The sequence below is a fragment of the Haliaeetus leucocephalus genome, unplaced genomic scaffold (assembly GCF_000737465.1).
Source record: "Haliaeetus leucocephalus isolate CR32 unplaced genomic scaffold, Haliaeetus_leucocephalus-4.0 Scaffold207, whole genome shotgun sequence".
In the NCBI taxonomy this organism is placed as follows: domain Eukaryota; kingdom Metazoa; phylum Chordata; class Aves; order Accipitriformes; family Accipitridae; genus Haliaeetus; species Haliaeetus leucocephalus.
In genome coordinates, this window is record NW_010972643.1 from 88,768 (window position 1) to 111,406 (window position 22,639).

General features: G+C 38.0%; 1 protein-coding gene across 1 annotated transcript in view; it reads right to left on the bottom strand.

Moving 5' to 3' along the window:
* HMGCLL1 (3-hydroxymethyl-3-methylglutaryl-CoA lyase-like 1) overlaps nt 1-22,639 on the bottom strand; it is a 58,545-nt gene that overhangs the window by 11,423 nt on the left and 24,483 nt on the right. The window contains exon 6 of the mRNA XM_010566370.1: nt 20,838-21,026. Within this exon, the coding sequence (XP_010564672.1) occupies nt 20,838-21,026 (189 nt within the window). The remainder of the gene's footprint in view (nt 1-20,837; nt 21,027-22,639) is intronic.

The following is a 22,639-nucleotide window of genomic DNA, read 5'->3' on the forward strand; positions in this document are numbered from 1 at the left end:
ACTTATTATACACATCTTTTCATATTGCTACTGACACATTTATTATAAGCAAAGCTGGCAATGACATCTAGAGTTAAAGTTCCCTAACGCTTTCCATCATAAGGCCCTACTTTCAGTTGTTTATTACTTTGTCAGCCTTTAACTGCTGGAGCTTATATTTTCCATGCCTTGTCTCTGCCTCAGGCTGGATTGTTTTGGAAAGTTTTAGTGAAAAATGGGGTTGGCCACTTCCGAGAACAAGTTTGGGGGAAGAAAAACGCTTTGTTATGCTAATATTCAATAATTCTAACATGAGCGTCTTGGAGATACTCTTCTAGCTTTGCACTGTCAAATTTGGCACAGGAGGAATACTGCTTTTAAGAGATCACACAGTCTGGACTTAGTTATGAGCTTAGGCACGCAAGCCACCTCATTGTCAGGAACTGGTCAGTCTGGTAGCTAAAATGTCCGAGGGTCAAGAGAGCAGCAGCTGACCACACTCTTTCCCTCAACCTCAGCAAAGAACTGTGAAGCAATTTCTCTGAAACTGAGTTGGAAAATCTGTGTCCCGGGCTGACAGTGCATTACCTGCACAAAACACCTCTCACCGGAGGGCTCAAGCAGCTGAGATACGTGTGGCAGATCCAGTTCTTCAAAGAATGTTTCTGGATGTTTAGGGGGAATCAATGCCATTAAACACGAGACCGGTTTTGAAATTTTGAAAAGCTTAGACGGTCCTAATAAAAATCCTATGCCATAACAAAATTAATATTGGGAAGCAGATGTTCACAAACACTATTAATATTGCCTACGTAGGTTTATTTTGCTCCTTTTTTTGAATATGTGCAGTCTTTTATTTCCAAGACACCGGGGTTTGCTAATTCAGAGTTGTACACAATTCGAGCTGCTCCCTTGCTAAGGATCACAAACCTGCAGGGGGAGCAGGAGACACATTCAAGGTCTCGTTGAAGCCCATGAAGATGCAATGACCATCAAGAAAGAGCACTGAGTGACTTTCCAGTCTCCTTTCCTTCCCTCCCCAAGCAACTCAGGGGATTGCCAGATTTCCCAGTTCAGCTGCTGCTGGTTTGAAGTTATTGCCTCAGATGCTCTTCAGCAGAAGTTGCTGCTCTCAAGTAAATCTCTGGTGGTTTCGCAGTTTGTCTCCTTGCTACGTCTTGTGAAATAATCTGATCTAAAAATGCAGGATATTCATTTTATAGATTTAAGTTTGGACACAGTCAGAAGAGCAGTTAAACAGGTAGAGCAGAGAAGATAATAATCTTCGGATCTGGAGGGAAAGGGGGAACTAGAGAGGAAAGAAAAGGGCAGCTTCGGGGTACGCCCAGAGAGAACCACTTAGTCCAGAGATGCAACAACTGTGCCAGGCGGTCTGTGCCCTACGTGCAGCCAGGTGACAACCAGGCTTTTGTCATGTGCTACAAGCCACTGTAAACGCATAAAAATAAACTGAGGGATTTGAATGGACAGGGAAGACAAAAGGATTACTTAACTTGATGGCAAAGTTACTGAGGGTTGCTCTGGGAGAGGAAAATTTTGCTGGGACTGGAGAAAGCATGATTGGAACTGCTGACAGTGAAGGTCTGATAAAGAAATAAAATCCACTCACTTTGCAAGGGATGGCTCACAAAGGATAAGCAGAGTAGAGATGTACCCACTAAAATAAAATGGCTGAATTATCGTAACGGCTGAATTACGGGACATCAGCTGAGAATGGGTTGAATGAAGGATGGAACCCGAGGTAAAAAATCAATGTTTCAGATGCAGGCTGCAGAGAGCGCACTTCACTGTGAGTTACGATATTGAAAGAGGACAGAGTGCAAGTATGGATAATCGGGGAAAGGCACTGATCTAGTATTTGAAGTGCCTGTGGGAAATGCGGAACATGTGAATCCATCAATGAAAATGGCACATCTGACCAGAGCATCACAGTATCTGAAAAGGTTACTTTTTCCTACATTCAGGGAACATATAACCTAGTTCATCTATCTTAGCTATCCCTTTTATGGGTATCTATACCTTATAATGAAACTACAAATTCCTTCGATCTTGTTCTTCAGTCCTGGTTAGCTTCTACCAACTCCCAACCCTTCTAGTTACTGGAAAACCAATTTCTGTTGATTCACTCTGTGGCTTAAGCTGGGTGGCCAAAACTGTTCCTGCAGGTCTAATTTCCCTCAATTTGTGTAAACAGAACACTTTCAGCATGATGCACCAAGTGGCAGAGGACACTAGCTTGTAGCAATGTGAGCAAACAAAATAGGTGGGTGGCAGAAAACATCTATTTTTATAAAATAAATTTGTAGCAATGATGGCGTTTACAAGAAAGCTGGGAAAATAGAGCAGAACTATTTTCATTCCACAGTAGTATTATGGTATGTCAGCATCAGGGTATCTAAAGGAACAAAATAGTAACAGCATTTAAAATCTCATCTGGCTTCAATTCAGCCGGAGCCCTCGCAGAGCAGCACCTGACTCCCCTAGAGCCAGGAACATCACCCACCCACAAAACCCACTTTGTTTTGACTTTCATTCCCCATGTTATCTCTGAAATCACACCCACCTGCCACTCAGCAAAAACTGGGGACCTCCCGGACGTCCCCAGGGCTCATCTCCAGATGTGCTGTGGAGTCCTACAGAAGTATCAGCTCCTTGTCTGGGGCTGATCACCCACACAACATGTGTGGTCTTCCCAGTCTCAGAATCCCCACTGGCTCCTTGGCATGGAAGCTGGGGAAGCTCAATGGACCAACATGGGTGGAGAGACCCCAACCTGACATCAGGCATTCTAATGGGTTCTTCAGGTGTCTGAAAATGTACGGTAAGGTCAGCCTCTTCTCTGTCTTCCTCTGTGTACCTTTCTCCAAGGAATGCTAAGGCAGACCCCAGTTTAATCTGTTGGACACTAAGATTGATGCCTGTTAGTTCTAGTATGATGACATTTTCTTCCACAGCTACTTCAGCTTCACCCAGTGCTTCCCATCTCAACTGCATAACGAGTTTCCACATTAGAGTGAAAAGACCTTTTCAGATATTAGTGACTTATAGTATTGTTCCCACTCACACCTTGACAACTAGACCTACACTTGTTTCTCCTGGATGTGATGATATACAAAGGGAGGGAGCACTTGATAAATATCCTTCAATCCAAGTCTCCCTTTTCTCTGCCACATACCAGAACATCTGCTGAAGGTTTTGGCTACTATTCCAAACATGATGGCAGTCACGACGTATTAAATTATCTGTTGCACATTAGAATTTAAAGTAGGTGACTACTCCCATCTCGCGCTTCCAAGGCTTTTCCTCTGATGTCAGTACCTATGCTTTCCAGAAAATTGCTCAGGTTACTCTTGTAACTATTACAATGTCTTCCTTCCCATTTCACCTATTTAACAGGAATCAAGCTAGGCTAGAGTCAAACCTCCCCCCCGCCCCCAAATAACCAACCCAGAAAGATTTAGCTGACTTAGAAATGGAGCAGATTCAGCAGTGGAGCTAGAAAAAACCCCACACATGCATCCAAACACAAATACATCCAGTAGTCAAGCAGTGGTACTAGCCTACCCAGGGCTCAGGTTTTTTTCTTCTCTTTCCTTCTAAATAAATGTCCTAACTGTTGGGTAATGTGGGACACCCAGGCAGCGAACCACAAAACTCCTGTCTATGGCTTTTTTCTCATTTGAAACCAAAACTATGCTACACTTCACAAACACGACAACATCTAAATGGAAGATCCTACTGAAGCTGAAGTTTTCAGCTACTTCAGAAACATGAGGAAGGTGGTGGGTTCTGTGCACATCCCTGAGAAATCTAGCCCCTCTCTAACTTCATCTTTGTCCCTCCACTTTTCAGATTTTTGCTGCACTTTCAATCTCCTTATGCAACAGCAAGATATAAAGCCCAAGCAGCGCAGTTCAACTTCTCAAGAAGAGTCTGGCATTTTATACAGCCCCAGATCTCTTGAAACTCCTCAACTGCACAGAACTGGATTGGACTAATTCTTACTTTACTGAAATTATTATTCACTGGGAGCTTGCTTGAGCAAGGGCATAGACTTTCAAGACTGTATTATTATTATTAGTTGTAATCTGCAGTTGGAGTTCATAGATTTGATTCCTCTTCCAGATCTCACTAACAATCAATGAAGTATCAGAATTCATTAATAAGTGGGCAGAAAGAAAAGGACCTGATTGTATCAGAGAACAAAAGTCTGTTTTCATCTTTTTAATTGTTGTTATGGTTTTCATCTTTTGGGGGGGGGGGAGCAGAGCAACAGCTCTGTTAATTCCCGAGGCTACTTATTTTGCAAAAGAAGATACTTGAACTTTTCTAAAGGAAGTCACACATTTCCAACAGGGTACATGTGTTATAATGATATAATTTGCTACTTAGAACTGGGAAATCATTTTAACTTTCATCAAGTGTATAAAAGTGTTATCTTTATGCATTGTTTTAGTTGTTCAGATTAATTTAAAATGTACTACAAGGATGTGCAGAATTTTGAATTCCAGTTTAGTTTTTCCATAATCCATGGTATCTTTTGCATTTTATAATAATAGCCACAATATATGCTTCATACTTACAATACATACTATATGCTCATAGCAGTTATTTTCTAATGTGAGAGATTCCTCTTCTCTTTTCTGGACATATATCTCACAACACAAATAAAGAGTTGTGCATCCTACCTCAAGCTGAATAGATGTGTTATCTCCATCATTCATTATCACTCCACATTAGATTTAAAGTCTAGGCCAAAAATAATTTGTACAGTTAATGCTGTTAAATAAAACCTGCACTTTTCATTCAGACATAACTATTTTGAATCTCTCTTAATTCTATTTTCATAATCCCCAAACGAAACAATACTTTATTCTATTTTAGTATGTAGGATGTAAGGAAGTTCAGAGATTCTGTTTCCCGATATTCATTGACAAAACACACTCAGCATAAAGAAAAGTGGATTGCCAAGATGTATGGTAAACTACCCTTAGAAAAAACCTCCTGGCATTTATTACATCATCTGGATTACACAGGTGCATATCGATCTTCTCCTATATTTGGAAAACAAGAACTGCATTCTCCATTCAAATGCTTTTAACTTATTTACAGCTAGATCTGGAGACTTAATATTTATCATCACAAAGTATAAAGCCAAATGTGCTTTTTCTTCAGGAGCACCAAAGATTAACAGATTAGAATGTGTTCCACATGTCCATTTTACTGTCAAGAGAATATTAAAGAAGTTTTCCAGCTTCCGCAGCTCAGCCAGATGTCAATGGATCCCACAGTGAAGCAAAATTGGCAGAGTAGCCTTCTCATGACCCCGGCATTGTTTTATCAAGGATCAGTTTAAAAGTATAAAGGGCCATTTCTTGCTGAGATCTGTAATGTTTTTCAGCCCTTTTCCCCTGCAATTACACAAAAGTGCTGACTTTGTTGAACTACTGATATGCAGTAGTATTTCTTATGACTTCTCTCACACTGTGCTGTAATTGCTGTTTGTGTTGGCACAAGAAAAGTACCACGTCTTGTTTCCACTGTACATTTCTGGACTCTGGTTTCAGTAACATCAGTGTAGGATATTGTACTGGGCATATGTTTTGTTGTGTAAACATTAACTGGCAATTTACCCTGTCAATCTGCACAGTATGGCCTCTAATTACCAGAGGTTGAGGGGCTTCAGATGGACATTTTATAAAATATTTACAGTAGTTATGCTGCTGCTTTTTTTTCTTCACTAGTATCTGTGCTCTGAAAATCATTGCAAGGAAAAATAATACAACAACATCAAAACCCATAAAACAAAACCCAACAACAAAACCAAATGTATTCATTCTTGCACACCTCATTCTCTAGAGGAACTAAAGACTAGGTTCCCAATTAGTTAAGCAAAAATTATGGCAATATTGCAGTAGACAGCATGGTATAATAAGGCACAAGATATTTCTGGTTTCTTTCAATTTGATTATTCCCTTTTACATCTTTTGTAACAAACAAAAAAATAGCGTATTATTTCTATCAGTACTTTTTTTCTTAAAATACATTCTCACTAAATAGCCCCTGAACTTGCAAACAGCTATGCACATACTTAATTTGATTCAAGCCTCAGACAAATGGTCTGTTGGTAATGTCTTGTTGGAAAAACATAGCATCTACTGCAAGGATTTAGAACCAAGGAGCGACCTCTCTTTAAAAGCTCTGGAATATATGTTCTAGACATTCATCTATATAATTTCAAGGAAGTAGAACTTTCCATTTTGTGCTAAAATATAACATCCCGAGTAGAATTCCAGGATGGGATTAAACTGTTAATAATTACAGTAATGTGACCAAAGAAGATGTAATCAAATAGGGCATCTTTTTGGACGCCATAGGCAGAGTGAATCTTTATTTCAAATAAAGTTTTCACCATGATTTTCATCATAATGCAGGAAACTAAAAAAAAGTGTGAGTTTCTCAGCTTCTACTATTCCATTATAACTGGATCGATTTTGTAATATTCATCACATTGCAATACCATATCACATTACAATACCTCCAAAAGAATCTTCCCTTCCAATACGTTGACTAATTAATTGCTAGCTAATAGCTAGGTGGGAAGCCACAAAATGTAATGTCTTGCAATTTTTTCCCCCTTATCCTGAATAAAGTTTCTTTTTTAAAAAGACAGTTGCAAATTGCTCATCCAATATATCTGCCAACAGTAAAGACAGAACTCTCCTTTTTTTTAAAAAGGCATTCAACTTAGCATCTTATCTTTTGCTACAGATGCACATTTTTATATTGCCTTGCTAAGTCTACTTGTATTCTGTTTGCTCAGTTTATTCTTTAGAGGAAAAGATACTACATCAAATTGAAAATTGTTACCTATTGTTGCAACTCTTAGTGCAAGCAAAGTCTTACTGCTATGAACAAAGATCAGAGAAAAATCTTTCTTTCAATAATTGTTTACTTTATGAATTTGAAAGGACTCTGTGTTAAGCAAATCACATCATTTGCCTCTGACAATCTGTCACCACATAGCACTTACACATAGCAACAAAGGAGAAAAAAATTAAATAAACAGGAAAATATGCAAGCTGGCAAAAATTATGGAGCATATAAAACTATCATTCATTTATCTTTAAAAATGATCAGGAAGTTTTTATTTCTGAAAGCCTGGCTGTTTCAATTTGTACTGTAATATTTCAAAAGAAAAAAAAAAGATAAATGACGAATGAATTGACTCAGGAGACTGGTTCAGTGTTGCTTTAGCATAGCACAGAAAGAAAAGATGACTGTCATACTTCAAGTACTGCATCAGCTTTGGTTTCTGTCTTAACTGAAGAGTCATCTTCGACTAATTCCACTGATGCAAATGGTCACTTGTTCTCATATGGCTACAAAGATCCACCCAACACACTCATTTAGAGTGAGTTCAGGAACTTCAGTCTGTCTGATCATAGCGTCTCCAGATTTTCTGCAGTTTAATCTACCTTAGGAAACACCCTGAGAGCTTGTTTAAAGCCACCTGATGTATCTCAGCAATAGGAAGTAACTCTCCCTCCTTCATTGATTGCTTCATTTATTCTGGTTCCGAGGAGCCATAACTATGCAAGAATGGCCAGAGGTTTAGTTCCACCCCCTCAGCACAGCTGTCTGTAGAGCTGCCCAAAAAGGAAGGAAGCATCATACTGTAAACACTGCGCTTCCCTACTGGAGACACTGGGATTTGTCATTTCCCAGGACTGCTCCTGCCATGGTAAACTCCTCTGACCCTTGCTTGGGTCTGAAAGGCAGGTTCCATGCAATACCCTCTTCTTCAGGCAGAAACTAGAATAGACACACTCACAAATCACAAGAGGTAATGAAAAGAAAAAATAATTTCCAAGTGGGAAGCACTGTAGTGCTTCTGTCCTTATTTTACACTTGCTGTTGAACTTTAAGAAAAACTACTTCAGGGTAAAAAGGGAGGGGGAGTAATTTCCACTGAGGAGAAAAATACAATGTCTAAAATAAAAAGTCTAAAAGCCATTTATCTTCTTCCAGCTGACATATACAGTCACAGCCTGATTAAAGTGCAATATGATTACAGGGAGAATTTCTAAAACCAAGTCAAGCAACTTTTATAGAAATAATTTATTTTCAAAAATACCATGAAAATTGAATGAGGAATTAAATCCTGAATAAAGATCTGGTTTTAAAGGTACTTAAAATAATATCCTCACCAAACTTTTGAAACTTTTCTTTCACAATTGTTTTTAAAATTATGTTGAAATATTATATGTTATTTCTTTCACTGCATCACATACCTTTTTAGTGTGCAGCATGTAAGCTGAAAACAAAGGGAAAGTGAACGAGTAAGTGTACCACAGTCAATCAAGAAGGGGACTAGCTGAAAACACAAAGGTAGATACATAACTAGTGGCATATTCATTTGTTCTAGATTAGAAAGTATCTAAAAATATATACCCTAGCATCATCATCATAAGTACACCTTAATCACAGGAATTAATAGGTGGTCTAATGAACATAAACCTAGTATTAATCTAGAACACATCTGAGATGACTATTTTTAAATATAGACATTGATTTCTGTGGTGTATTTAAATCAGAAATTTAATTTAAATTGGCATGTTAGCCATGTCGGTTACAAAGACTGGCCAACACTTTCCAGATTCAGATCCTATGGTAAGCTGCTTATAGCTTTGCCAATCTTTTACTAATGAAGCTGATATCCTGTGGGATGGATATCTGCCCTGAACTACAGTGCTGTGAAAAAACTTAGCCCAAACAGTTCAGCTTTTCAGAACAACTTACACACCCACTTAAATGTGTCATGTTAGTAAACAGTGATGGATTCCTCAAGTTCTCACGCCCCCATGCCTCGAATCAAAGACATGCAATGTGGGGAGTCCTACCTTAGCTAGAGAGCTGGATGCAGGGTGGGGATGTTTAGGAAGACCTGTAACAGCTCGGCAGTGAGAGCCCCAGGGATGCCAGCAGCACACTCAGAGCTGACCAGAACCTCTGAAATCTCACCTCAGGAGACATCCTCGGACGGCCACTAGGAATGACAGCAAAAAAATCTCTCTTTTGTGCTGTTAAGACACAGGAACTTGTGCTCTTTTGTGGCTATGTATGTATATGACCCATAAACTAAACGGCTTCAGGGCTGGAACTCAGTTGTCCACTGTGCATAACTCTTGGCACCGTCCCTGGCACAGCTTTGGCCAGGGCCAGGTAGTGTTCCACTGAACAATTTCTGGCACGGTCTGGGAACTAGCACCATTTAGGGATCATTCATAGTTGGCAGTCTGGAAGTGCTGACCTTGTTTTGGAGGGTAAGAATTTGATTTTATGGATGCAAGCTTTATCATATCAATTGGCCTTAGTGCCAGAGAGGCCAGGAGGTACTGAGTCTGGGAACACTTTAAAGGAGTGATATAGCAACTGTAGGAGTGCAAAGGCTATTCGGACATGCAGTCTCCTATCTAAAATTAACGTGACAGCTGATGAGATAGAACTTGATGAAGAAGTGCACACTGTGGGAGGGGTGCCGAGAAGGGAGAACGGGATGGGCTTGCAGGGATGGAGCAGTTCTGAGAGAAGCAATTTGTGTGAGCTACTTCTCTGTGGAAATCCAATTTCATTTGTTGTGAAAGTTGGAAAGTGTGTGAAAGACAAGCAAGACACCATAAAATCAAAAGGGGCAGGTAACAGCTGTGGAGAACTAGCTTGTCTTTCTGTGAATGAGAGAGTGCCTATGTGAGGCTGCGTGAGGCACAAAAAACTACCTTCAGGCCAATGAAAACTTCATTTTCCAGGCATCTTGATAATATAGGCACTGATTTTCAGGAATTGAATCAAAAACTGTTGTGAAATAACAGTTATCAGTTCAATTTCTGATAGCTACAGGCAGTCATCTCATCAAACCTACAGCCAGCCATGTAGTCTCATGTCAAAAAAAAAAAACCCAATACTACCTTTTTTATGCATGCAATCCAGTTGAGGCACAACAGAAATATGCATGAGGAATTTGACACCAATGTGCCCTCACCATATTTTTTATGCATGTTACAGATCAGTGACTTCAGTTTTCTAGTGCTATATTTTCACAACTCCTAAAAGTACTAAATATTTATTTTAAATTGGGCTTAGCATTTTGAAAACTATTTTATACTAATTTGTTCTATAAACACCTGAAAACCTTTTTTGAAAAGCCTTCTTACATTTCCAGCATTTGGAAGTAATTTGTTTCTAGTCCAAAAAAATGAATGTCTGTCTGTAACAGAAAGAGCTGGATTACTGCCCAGTCCACTTCAGAACTGGATGATGCTGACTCTTAGTCATTTAAATAGTCAAGTTAAACAAGACACAGTTGGGATGATAAAAGGAGATCTGTAAAAAGACTATTGCTCTGGCCATGTGGACTTACAACTATCAAACAATGACTAGGAAAATAGTGAAAAAGAGGAAAAAATTAACGTAAGTGCCAGGGAAAATATTAGGATTAGGTGAATGTAGGAGCACAGTATCTGTTCACATCGTTCTCCTTCTTGCCAGTGAGCTGCCAGCAGGATATTTACTCTGCCTAAGCACTGATGGAGGCAAAGAGTGGCAAAAAGGCATTACAAAGGAGAACAAAGGAGACGGGAGGCAGACACTAACAGTCTGTACCGAGTATTATCCTCAAATGCACCTATTATCTGCTGGTTTTGTATCTAAATTATATTCAATGCTATTTTGTGTGAGCCTTGTTTGCAAGCACAACTTTGCAAGCCTCTTATTAGCTGGCAAAAGGTGAAATAAGACAGAATTGTCTTCTTGTATTCTATTAATACTAATTCCTTTCCCTTTTACAAACTATAGATCCAGATACGACAACTAAAGAATGATGCAGTGGAACAGAATCCGATGAAGACCAAAGAATCATTTAAAGTAAATTCTCTGAATCTGTTTGGTTTTGCATGGGAAGATGCACATTCACAAGAGGAGAAAGATACACAGTAATGACAGCAATACTACAATGCCTGTCAGGTACTGGTCAACCAAATCAGTATGGCCTTAATGCTTCTAGATTTAATGAATCAGAAAATGATCAATGAGGCTGAAATTGGAATGTACCACCGACACTGAGGAACGAAATGTGCAAATGAACGCCACTTACAGGATGGGAAGCTCAGAAATGAAAGCATTTAAGATGTGATTAGGAAAGCTACAATAAAACAGCATTCCAAAAAAACAAGTAGAATTATGCAAGGAGGATGCAAGCACAGAAAAAGAGAAAAGAGCATAGAATGTTTGGGCCAAATGAATTCTTTCTATAAATCTACAGCTTCAATGCTATTAGTACAGAAATTATTTTTGGCTTTAAGATAGAAAACTAAAACTGCTTCAAATTTTATTTCTCTAGTTGCTGCAGTGATTTCTCCATTCATATTCCATTTAGACCTAGGGTGATAAATCGATATGAACTTGCAGAGATATAAAGAGATACGTAGATTTGCATGAGAAATTCAAGGTTTAAAAATGTTTTAAAAGACAGTTGAGGTTTGATTGTAAGCCAAAGGGAAGTTGTGTCTACTGCTCCAAGTCAGGTCTAGTGAGGGAATTTGGAGACGAGAATAATCTATAACTGATGAAGGATCTCTTTGTCTGATTAGTATCCTGAAACAGACTTAGACTTGAGGTTTATTGGTTCAGTAACTAGGGTTGAAAGCTTCTGAAATTCAATCATCACATTAGAGGCAGTTAGAACAATGTAGATTTCTATTATTTGTTAATCATTTACAATAGACTAAGTTTCATTTAAAATAAAAAACAAAAAACACAAAACCATACAGGTTACCTATTGGTATATGCATGCAAATATATCTTTGCCTCAGGGACTCTGGCTGCTATTTCAGTATACAATAACAAATATATTCCCTTTCCTATCCTAAAAAGTTTAAAAAATAAAAATCTTGAAACAAAGTCTACTGTTTAAAATTTTTTTCTAGTAATAGGGTAACAGTCATAATAATAGCAATGAGGAATTTATTTTTGAACTATCAGGCTATCAAGTTTTTCTGAACCACAGGGAGAAAGGTCAAAAACTTTCAGCTCCTCAGAAATTGCATACTATGTACATCCTGCAAAAAGCAGCAGAAAGCAATAAAAATAGGGTTGCTACTTCTTTTGTACTGATCTGAGGAAAGAGCAGGAGTGGTACTGCCTGTTCATCTGCGTGCTTTCTTATTTTGCTGAAATTACAGTCAACAATGTAAAATCAGTACGTATAAAAAGGAAAAAAAAAACAACCAAAATCAACAGAGAAAATACTGGAAAACATCTCTCAGATTTTCACTATGAATGCCTGTTTTCATTTTCTTCCCATGTGTAGGTCTGATTTATTCATTTGCGCAGTATGTTTTTTCACTTACAAAAGTAACTAGCTGACTGCTCATAGCAGCAATATTATTTGATAAAACGCAAGTGTTTTTCTACTTTCCTAAAGCACACACCCTCTTTATAAGTTTTCTTCACAGAAACCTTGCAGTCTTGTACCTTTTTACAATTCACCTGCCATTTTCCCCCTAACTTACCTGCTTTCAGATACACAGTCTTATTCACCTCTGTCTTGTTAGCTTTCAGTCTTAAACAATTTTACTCGCTCTTTTCTTCCCTAATATCATGTACTCCTTCAGCTCAAACATTTGATTTTTTTAATTCCTAGCTTTACCGAAGTGCTATGTTGTTTCTAGGAGGAAAAGGGAATAAAAGGAAACGGAAACAAAAAAGCAAACGTGTTTTCTAAAGAACCTTGTGTTATTGCTAACAGCTCTTTTAGTTTGCTGACAAATAATTCCAAAAGTATTGTTTACACTTGCAAACCAGAAAATACCTGGTAAGTGCCTAGGATAAATTAATTCCTAGAGAAATCCAAAAGTAGAAAGCTCTAGGAAGACCCTTATTTAAAAGGACAGGCATGTTGTAATAAACAGTCTCTTGCTTTACCTAAAATTATGTGTATTCCTATACTCTTTCTTTTGCTCCCAAACTTTTTTTTTGGATGTTTTAGAATATTACACAGATCTACACTTACATATTGTGCTAGCTACCCTGTTTCTCACAATGGAAATCTAAAATTTGAAAAGTTTAATTTCTACAATTTAGAACAACCGCCCTTAACATCAGCATTATGGTATTGCAAATTATTCATTTAAGCAGGAAAACCTGGGACCCACAGGCCAATACTTCCACAGCCCTGCTGATGGGTACTTTCCAGCCTGAAGAAATTCTGTTTCATAACTCCATTTGTTTCCTGCCATTTAGCCAACTTTCCACTTATTACATGCCTCCACGCCTTAATATTAACTTCCAGTGCAGAACACTGTAAATTGTTTTCTGAAAAATCAAAGCATATGATGGCCACTATATATCCTTTGTCTTCTTTGGCAGTGACTGCCTCAAAGAATTCCAGCGAAATATTGAAGCATGACCAGCCCTTCCTGAAGCCTGTACAGCTATTCTCAGTCAAGCTGTGTTTTCTAATGTTTCCCTATCTGAACCTTGAAATTAGCTTCTGGAGATCTCTGTTAAGTCTTTGCAGTTTCCTAGCATATCTTTGTAAACAGCAGAGGAAAGTAAACTTGTGAGGTCTGCTGAAACCTTTCCATTTCTATGTGTTTCTCAAAATAGGAATGCAAAAATGTTAACATTTTTTCAAGATCCCAAAACATGTGCATGCTCATAACAGCAAGTCTTTCCTACCCTCGTATTGTGCTACATAAATTCTTCAGAGAGCCAGGCCATGCAGGGGAAGGGAAATGGAGTGTTACAGAACTCAGATAATTTCATTGGGCATGTATGTATTTTGATCACTTGCCCACTCATATACCTTAGCTTTTTTTAATCTCAAAATTACATTCTATACCAAACTTAAAATCTATTCAGTTTCTAAACTTCAATTTCAAAAATAAATTTTAGATCTAGACTTCATAATAATAATTTGTACTTGTCTGATGCTCTTCCTCTGTAGATTTTTTTTAGCATTTCACAAACTAAAAGAGATGAGGCTTATTCCTGTTTTACAAATAAAAAAAAGTGATGTGCACAGTGACATGCCAAATCAGGAAAAGACAAGCCAAGATGTTATGGTTCCTGCCTCCTGTACCTCATTAATTTCATACAATACCTGCCTATTGGCTTAAAAAAATCTGTCTGTAGTACAGTATCGAAATTTTAACTAAACAGTCATGACTATTTTTGCTCTGTTAAAAATTAGTTTAGATGTAAATAATTTCATTGCCAGGCAGTGGGTACCCCAGCACACTACCGATAATAAAACAAAATCGTTAACGGTATTTAATGTATTATTCAAGCAAGAACTTTGCCAGCCCACTACATACAAGTTCATTTCCTCAATTGCGATATAACTCTCCAAACCCAGTATTTTTTGATTTGTGTTACAACAGACGAATACGGCTAGACTGCCTTCTTCAGCTAGAAAGTTCATATTCTCTGTTACATGAGAAATTCCTAGCTCAGTCTAGCACAATGAGTACATGCAAGGCTTCATGCTTTTTCATGGTTGCTTACCTATCCTCGCTACCTTATAGCAGAAGTGTCAATTTATTCTACTACACTATAGCTCTGAATGATTGTGCTTTGTGGGGAATTAAAAAGACAGCATTTCTTAGAAATAAAGAATGATATGGTGTCTTTTTTTTTTTTCTTTCTTGATACCATCTTGAATGTTCAATTTCAGGTTGCTAATGAGTTAGACAGGAGTTGAGAGATGTAGATGTATGAGCAAATTTATGATCCTACCAATGGTCATTAGGAAGAAGTTGTTGAACTACCAACGATGAACATGACGCACAAAAGTCAATGGTAGATAAATCTGGGAGACAGCTTTTAAATCTTTATTCAAGGCCTGTGCATACACTCTGTTCTCTGTTTTACAGAGAGAAAATGAAGGAGTTCAGATGTTGGTTAAACCTAGACTGTAGACAGATCAAAAGTCCTAAATTTTGATGCTCCAAATGGGTGATCATTTACATTAGCACATAAATAAATGTGCCTACCTGAATTAATGACGCTTTGAGTTAATCCTGCTTTTTTTGTTCTCTTTTAAAGTCTTTGTTTTGTTACCCAGCATGCTGTGGATTTTTTGATTGCTGTTTCATACTTAGAAAACCAGGGAACCAAGAGTTTTTAGGTTTACTGTTGAATTTTTACTTATATTATGTCCTCATTGCTCTCTTCTAATACAGCATTTTGCAACAAAGCTCATCTAGTTTTAAAATCTCTCTTAATTTTGTGGCCCTGTGCAAGCAACCATTCCAAAGATCACAGCCCAGCTATGGTTTTGCATTAAAATTATGAAAAAGGGGGAATTTCAACATAAATCCAGGAGAAAACTGCTGGTTTTAACCTTGTATCTCCTTGGAAATGAACTCCAAAGAACAAATAAGGACAAAAAGCTCATGAAAACTAAACCAAAGGAAAATGAGCTTATGAGTTTTTACAACATAAGGTTTTGTAAAATTGTACTTCAAAAAAGTATCCTGTTGCTTCTTTTTAAATCAAGAGATTAAACTGTGACATGGCTGTATGCATAAGTCCATAAAAAGGTAACAAATCACCAGCAGAAACCCTAGAACAACTTGTATGTGACTAGTATACACATGTATTTGCCTTCTTCCGATTCGGCCTCCCACCATTGCTATCCATACCTTCATGCCATTTTACTGTCATTCCTTTTTATCACTTCTCTGTTCTATTCAGCTACTCTAACTTACACGGCTTCTAGCCGTACCTACTAGTCATTCACTGGGATAAGCTAGCATGAGACCTGCATCTTTGCAGACATCTATTAAAATAAGCTAGACAAATCGAAGGCAATGGAACTGCCTGCAGGATCCAAATGCTAAGTGAATTTTCTAGTACAGAAATATTCTTACAGATTCTGTATTTATCTAGAAATTCATCATTATGGGTATAGTCTTTTAGGTCAGTTAGTCACAGAAATACAGGTCTAAAAACTTAAGAGGGGAATGGCAGTGAAAGTAGTCTGGCACATAAAAGAGACGTTTAAGTTCTGTCAGACACACCAACTCCTCAGGCTGGTTTCTGGACTCTTTTTTTTTGACCCAACAGAGTTCCCAGTGCAGAACTGTTGTACACCCAGACACCAAGAAGTGCTTCCTGGATCTAACACGGGAGCAACATCTTGCATCTCTGCAAGACAAAGCCTCCAGCTGAGCTCCACGATCAAAGCACACAAGACCCGCTAACTCTCACAGCTGCTCTATCTCCCAGCTCAGCACCCACTCCACTACCTGCCATTCAGAGCCATCCTTAAAGCTCAAGATATTGGCTGCTAGTCCCTCTTCTAAAGACTTGACTGTCCCGAGCAGCAGCAAGGACAGACTGCTCCACAAAGGAAGGCAAGCGAGGAGCCAAGAGTCCCAGCTAGGCAGGCAGTGGCGGCAGCCTCACCGAAAAACTCCAAGAAGTGTTGAATCATTGATTCAAGATCAGATCGGGACTGGTGACAGTAACCAGGATCGGTCACAGATCACCCAGGTCTGAGGCTAATCCAGTAAATCAAGCCAGAGGGTGAGAATCAGGGATATGCAAGACTGGGAGCAAAGTGCAACTGCAATGCTGCTGCAGAGTATTTTAGGCAGGGGCCAAGCACAAGAGCTTCAGGTTTAAAGCCACCCCCAAGTGAAGGAGGGGGAGCCCCCACTGAGGGTCCTTAGCAGCAAGCAACTCCTGGACAAGAGATCTTAGCAGCAAGCTGGCCTCCAACCACCGTCTGAAAGGGGTCTTGACATCCCGTCACTACAGGCGAGCTCAACAGCCACAAACAGCAAATCCTGTATTTGAAAAAATAAAAAGGACAAGCTAGGTACTTGCATCTAGGAGCTGGTTCTGGGTGGAAAATTCAGCTCACCTAAGGCTTCATATGTAAGATCACATGAATCACGGAGGAGGGAATTTTAAACACAGTCTTTTTTCAGTTGTTTAACTTAGGCTCCACCATCTCAAGCTGCTGGCCATTGTGAACTCTGTCCCTGTAACACAACGAACCTTGTGAATTAATAAACCATGAACTTCAGCATCCATGCTCAGACTCCTCTCCTGGCTCTGGCACTTAAAACTTAGCCATATCAACACTGAATGCCTTTGTGTGAGCCTAGTCCTTACTACATAAGTAAACTGGATGCACAAAAATACGCAAGTTGGTTAGTCTCTCCAGCATGCACCAAAGGGGCTAGAATCTATTCAGTTAAGTGATGAAGGGAAGAGGTCACCAGCCAGCCGTTTCTATCTGGATTTAAAAAAAAAAAAAAAGTTTATTTAATCTTTAAAATTCAGGGATCTTAAAGACACTATTAAATATTTTAAACTCTCTGTAAGGGGATATATTATAACGTTTGTAATGAAAATCCATATTCAGAAATTTGGATTTTGCAGTCTGAACCTTGAAAGTTTAATTAGAGCCTTGATAAATTCTGTTTCTGGTACTAAAGTGTGGATTTTATTTCAAAATTCCTGTTTTCTGGGAAAAGGAAGCACTAATAAAAAATAATTTCATTTGGCAAATCATCAATCTCATTCACCTCATTGTGTCCATTAAGGTGGAAATGATTACACAAGGTGGTAAAAATCCTTGCTCCCCATAAGTCATTAGAGTTTTATGCTTGTTTTCTCTAAGTTGGGATTTGATCCCAGTAGTGCGGGGATCAGTTTATATCAATGAATTACAATAGCGATTTGAATTTGATAAAATTCTATGGGATTACCATGCGATTTTTTCGTTCACTGAGGTATCACTACGGGCCAAAACTCCCCTTTGCCTCTTAGCATATTCTTTCTCATGTTCGGATATGCGCTATGAAAACAAACAAAGCTATTTCTGGCAGCTACACAAGCTATGCAAAACAAAAAAGAGTTCTGTATCACTTCCATTAAAAAACTTCCCCTTTCTCACCCGTTCTGTACACGCTATGGGAGTCAACTGTCAAGGTAACAGAAATCTCCTCAGATCAATGGTCTACCTTATTGGGGCCTCTCCAGCACAGAACTTTCCTGACCCATCTTTTTACCCTTCCTTGGAGGTCTGTAACAATTTCCTATAAATGTTTTACTACTTCTTTTAGCTACATTTTGTGTTTGTCACATTAGCTAACGCACATATGTAATTTTACTCAAAATACCACAACCTCTAACTAGATTGCCACATCACTTCCCATCTTCTGAATTTGTCTCTTTGGTAAATTTTATACTCTGATATTTTTATATTAAACCATTTAACCAAGAGCCAGTCATGTTTCTACTTTAATTGTTTACTGTTTTGTTCTGAAGTATCATTTCATGTTCCTCACATTTTTACACAGATTCTCTTCATAAAAGAAAGTTAATTTCCTTTCTCTATGCAATGCTTTCTATCTATATTATTCACTTCAACAAGTTAAAAAATTACTTATCCTTAAAAAGTTGGCTAATCTCTCTCCCATCTTTCACTACCTATCCTTTTGCTAAAACAACACACATAAAACTGAATACTAAAATTACAAGACTACTTCCCTGCTAATTTCTTACACAGATACGGCCTGTCAGTTCTAGATGACTTTGGATCAGCCCCAAACAAAAGAAAATATTTTGGGTAGTATAATCCTGCATGGAACAATGTGATCTGCATAAAAAAATCACTTACTGAATCACCAGCACCTCTTTCCACTCCTAGGAGATCTCCCATCGAAGCAATGCCTGAATTAGTGCAGAGTTATTTGTGGCTTTCCAGCTGTCATTCATTAATTCTTAGGAAATACAATATACAATACAATAGTACTCAGCCTGAGGTTGTAGACTGCAATGTCTTAGGAAGAGTGTAATTTGCCTGCTGAATGTTCTTGAAAACTGTTTTCAAACAATAAACGTAGCCCATTATTTCTATAACCCCTCAAACACATTTCACTCCTGATGAAATATGGTGTTGGTCGCACAGACGGGAATTGCATCTGTGGAGAATCTGGTCTATGAAACAAATGGCTGAGTTGAAGACAAGGGGTTTTACTCCAGCACTTTGCCATTCAGGTATCTTTGGCAGACAGGAAAGCACAGGCAAGCCTGACAGCAGGGGCTAGAAGTGACCTGGGCACTCTGATCTGCTGGCTTTGGCACTTTACCATTAGAAGTTGTCCTGTTTTAGAAAGAGTATTGCTTAGCTATCATTCACCGCTAGCCACCTTGTTTCTTTGACCAGAAGAATTTCTGTAGCAGAAACTGAGCACGTAGGGAAGTTTTCTGGTGGGTCTCAGGCACCCCTGGCTTCCCAGAAATCTGAGAAGGCTGCATAGGGATTTTTGTTTAGGTCTATTGCTCTCTTGAATTTAACACGTTAATTAGCCTGAACTGCACATTAGGTACCTGAGAGCTTTTTTCCCCTTTAACTCTTACATAGTTAATTTAAGAAGTAAATAAAAGGATAGGAGCAGGAGGTAAACCTGAAACAAGAATCACTTATAACAAATCCTGGGGTTAACAAAGCACAGCCATCATTCATTGCTTAGTAGGCACCATAACAGCAATTATTTTAAGGAAGGATTTGAAAAACAATGCTTCAAGTATTTTTATGGCGAACTCCTCCCATGCTCAGGAGTTTTCATGCTTTTAGCTATTACATCTGCAACTGAAGCTAACTGTGAAATTAGCAATTTATTTATCCCATGGTACATACACACACATTTGCAACAGTAAAAGTGAGTAAGGGTCAACAGTGAACACTGTGAGTAAAAGTTAGAACCTTTTTTACCAGATTTTGACATTCAGTATTTTATCAAATACCTGCAGAGATTCGCATATTGAAACATTTCCCTATTCCTTCTTGTTATTTTTATCACTAATACTGTTAACACACTGCTGTTATTTTTAAACAACATAATATGAGCTCTGCCAAAATAAGTCAGGACAAAGGAAAGTTGACCTTAAAAATTGCTGCCTGAATTGCAAGGAAGCAGAAGATGCCATTAAATATAAAATAGAACAATAAAGGCCTACAATTTGTAAACAGCTTTTGATTTTGTAACATTTAGTAAAAACAGGTCTCCTTAGGAATGCATGTACACATTAAAATATTTTTCAATATTATATCTTTACAAAAACTACATTAGAACTTGTAGTCTGTTTCTTGTATTGTGTCCTATTCTTAAAAATATTAACACAAAGGGAAAAATATCTCTTATGGAAATTAACTATTTCTGATTATTTAGTCACAGATGTGAAAGAAGACTAAATAGGATATGAAGCTGTTGCTAATCTTATTTGGAAAATTTAATTAATAAAAAAGCATACTGAAGGGGTGTTAACAGTGATAAAATTATCTACACCACTCTGTGTACATAATTACCAATGATTTAGATTTATCCATCTGAAATCAAGCTGTAATTATGCATTATTCTATTTTATATTTAGACACCTCTGTAAAATAGACAGTTTAGTGAGCAATGAACACAGAGATGCTCCTAAGAAAAGTGGAATCTGAGACATCAGAAAATAATCCTATCTTATCTCCCTCATTTATCCAAAATCAATGGAATATAATAATCACCGGTGTTTCTTACTGATTTTGCATACAACTGAAGGTAATAAGTAGATAGGAATTGAAATTTTCTTGCAAAAGCAACAGCAGTGATACTTGTAGACAATCCAATGTGTGAGCAATACTTTCTGAAAGTTTAGTGAGTGACTCTTTCCCTTTCTAGTAATTTCTTTAAGGCTGGAATCTTTTAAAATTGTGCATTTGAATTAAACTAAGACTACCACTATCATATCTATAAAACGAGAACCTGAGTTACCTGTATGGCTGTGAGGATATTGGCTAATGCCTGGCCATATGTGTCATGACAGTGAACAGCAAGAGCACTCAGAGGAATTTCTTTCATAACAGCTTCCAACATTCTTTTCATACTTCCAGGAGTCCCCACACCAATTGTGTCCCCCAGAGAGATTTCATAACAGCCCATACTGTACAGCCGCTTCGATACCTGATTAGAAACAGAAGAAACATGAAAAGGTCAAGATGAAAGAATACAAAATAGGGTCAAGAACATACATTGGACACAATTCTGTACAGGTTTCAGGCTTTGACCCACCGAGGTAGACCTATGTATCAGAAACCCTCTATTCATTCTTGAAAATTGTCACCCAAGAAGAACGTCACATAGATCCTCTTAGTTTAAATTTATAGTTCTGCTTCTGTACACAGAACAACCAACCCAGCCAAATCCATCAAAAACTTGCTTTTTGACTCTCCCACAGAATCCAAATAAGCAAGATTTTACACTATGAATTAAGTTTCTGTCAAGTCCTTTCCCAACATTTTCCTCTCTCTGGGGATTTCCCAGCTGTTTGGTTTTCTCCATGTAATTTTCAGCTTCCAAGTTGTGCAGGGTAAAGACCTGCCCTTTTGTTTGCTTATTACACAGACCTAAGCACATGGCTGAACTATGACAATAAATATTTAACAAGAAGCCTGATTTTGCTTTCTGTTGGCACTGAAAACATCAATGAAAACTGAAGTTTTAACACGTAGTTAATATTAATTTTGCTTGCTTTTCATGAAATCAAACATTAAAACACTGACGAAGCAAAACTGTAACTTAATTAACATTCTAGTCTAAGTTTTAAGATTTTTCTTAATACCAAACAAAACCTTATACAAATAGTTCTCATTTACGCAAGCAGAGCCCTAAATGTTTCTGGAATTACATCTTTGAGGAGCTTTTTGTATGAGTAAGAGATTTGAGGTCTGGCTTCATAACGTTTGTATGATGAGAGACATACACTTGGAAGCACAAAATTATGTTTGCACCAAAAATATTGCTTTAGAAATTGAATGTAGGATCTTTCCATCTTAGTTTTGTTGAATTTATTTGGAAAGGGTTTCACCTTATTTTCAGTTGCTGCGTATGTTTGTCCCCTTTAGCATTTCCCACTGTGCATCAGCAATCCCGAAAGGCCGCTCCACTGGAATGGAATCCCAATCTGGGAATTAACAGTTTAGAAATGAAAAAAATATGACCCTTTTCCAAGAGATCTTCAGTTGCACTGCACTCTGCTGTTAAAGCAATTCCAAGATTTCATCAGTGGGATTGCTGTGAATATGTCTGAGAAAGCTGACAAAGTGCTAGACGAAAAGTCTCGGAAGTGCTGGATGAATATTGCTGTTCACTTAATTCAAAGAACAGCTGAAAAAGAACTTCAAGTAGTCTGAATCGTCCTGCTTAAAGCTTGGAAATGCTATGACTATTTCAAATGTAGTAAAACTCTTTGTGCTTTAAAGTCAGAGCCCCTGGTTCGTATCAACATAAATTTAATACACACTTCAAGAAAGGGACATTCACCAGACTGCAATAAGGGATTCTATCTCACAGCGTATTTTTATATCGTCAACACATGGCAGGTGTTTTAACTGGACTACTGCTGTAAGAAAAAAAAGTACCATCTGCAGTTAGTGGTGGATTACCTCTAGTTAATTCCCAAACCTCAGTGTTTGTTTAAGATCAAGATCAAGGAAGAAGACGGCATTTTTTTCTCACGTTCTTTTTAATTCACAATTCAGAGTTTTTCTAGATGACCATTTTAGTGATGACAAAGA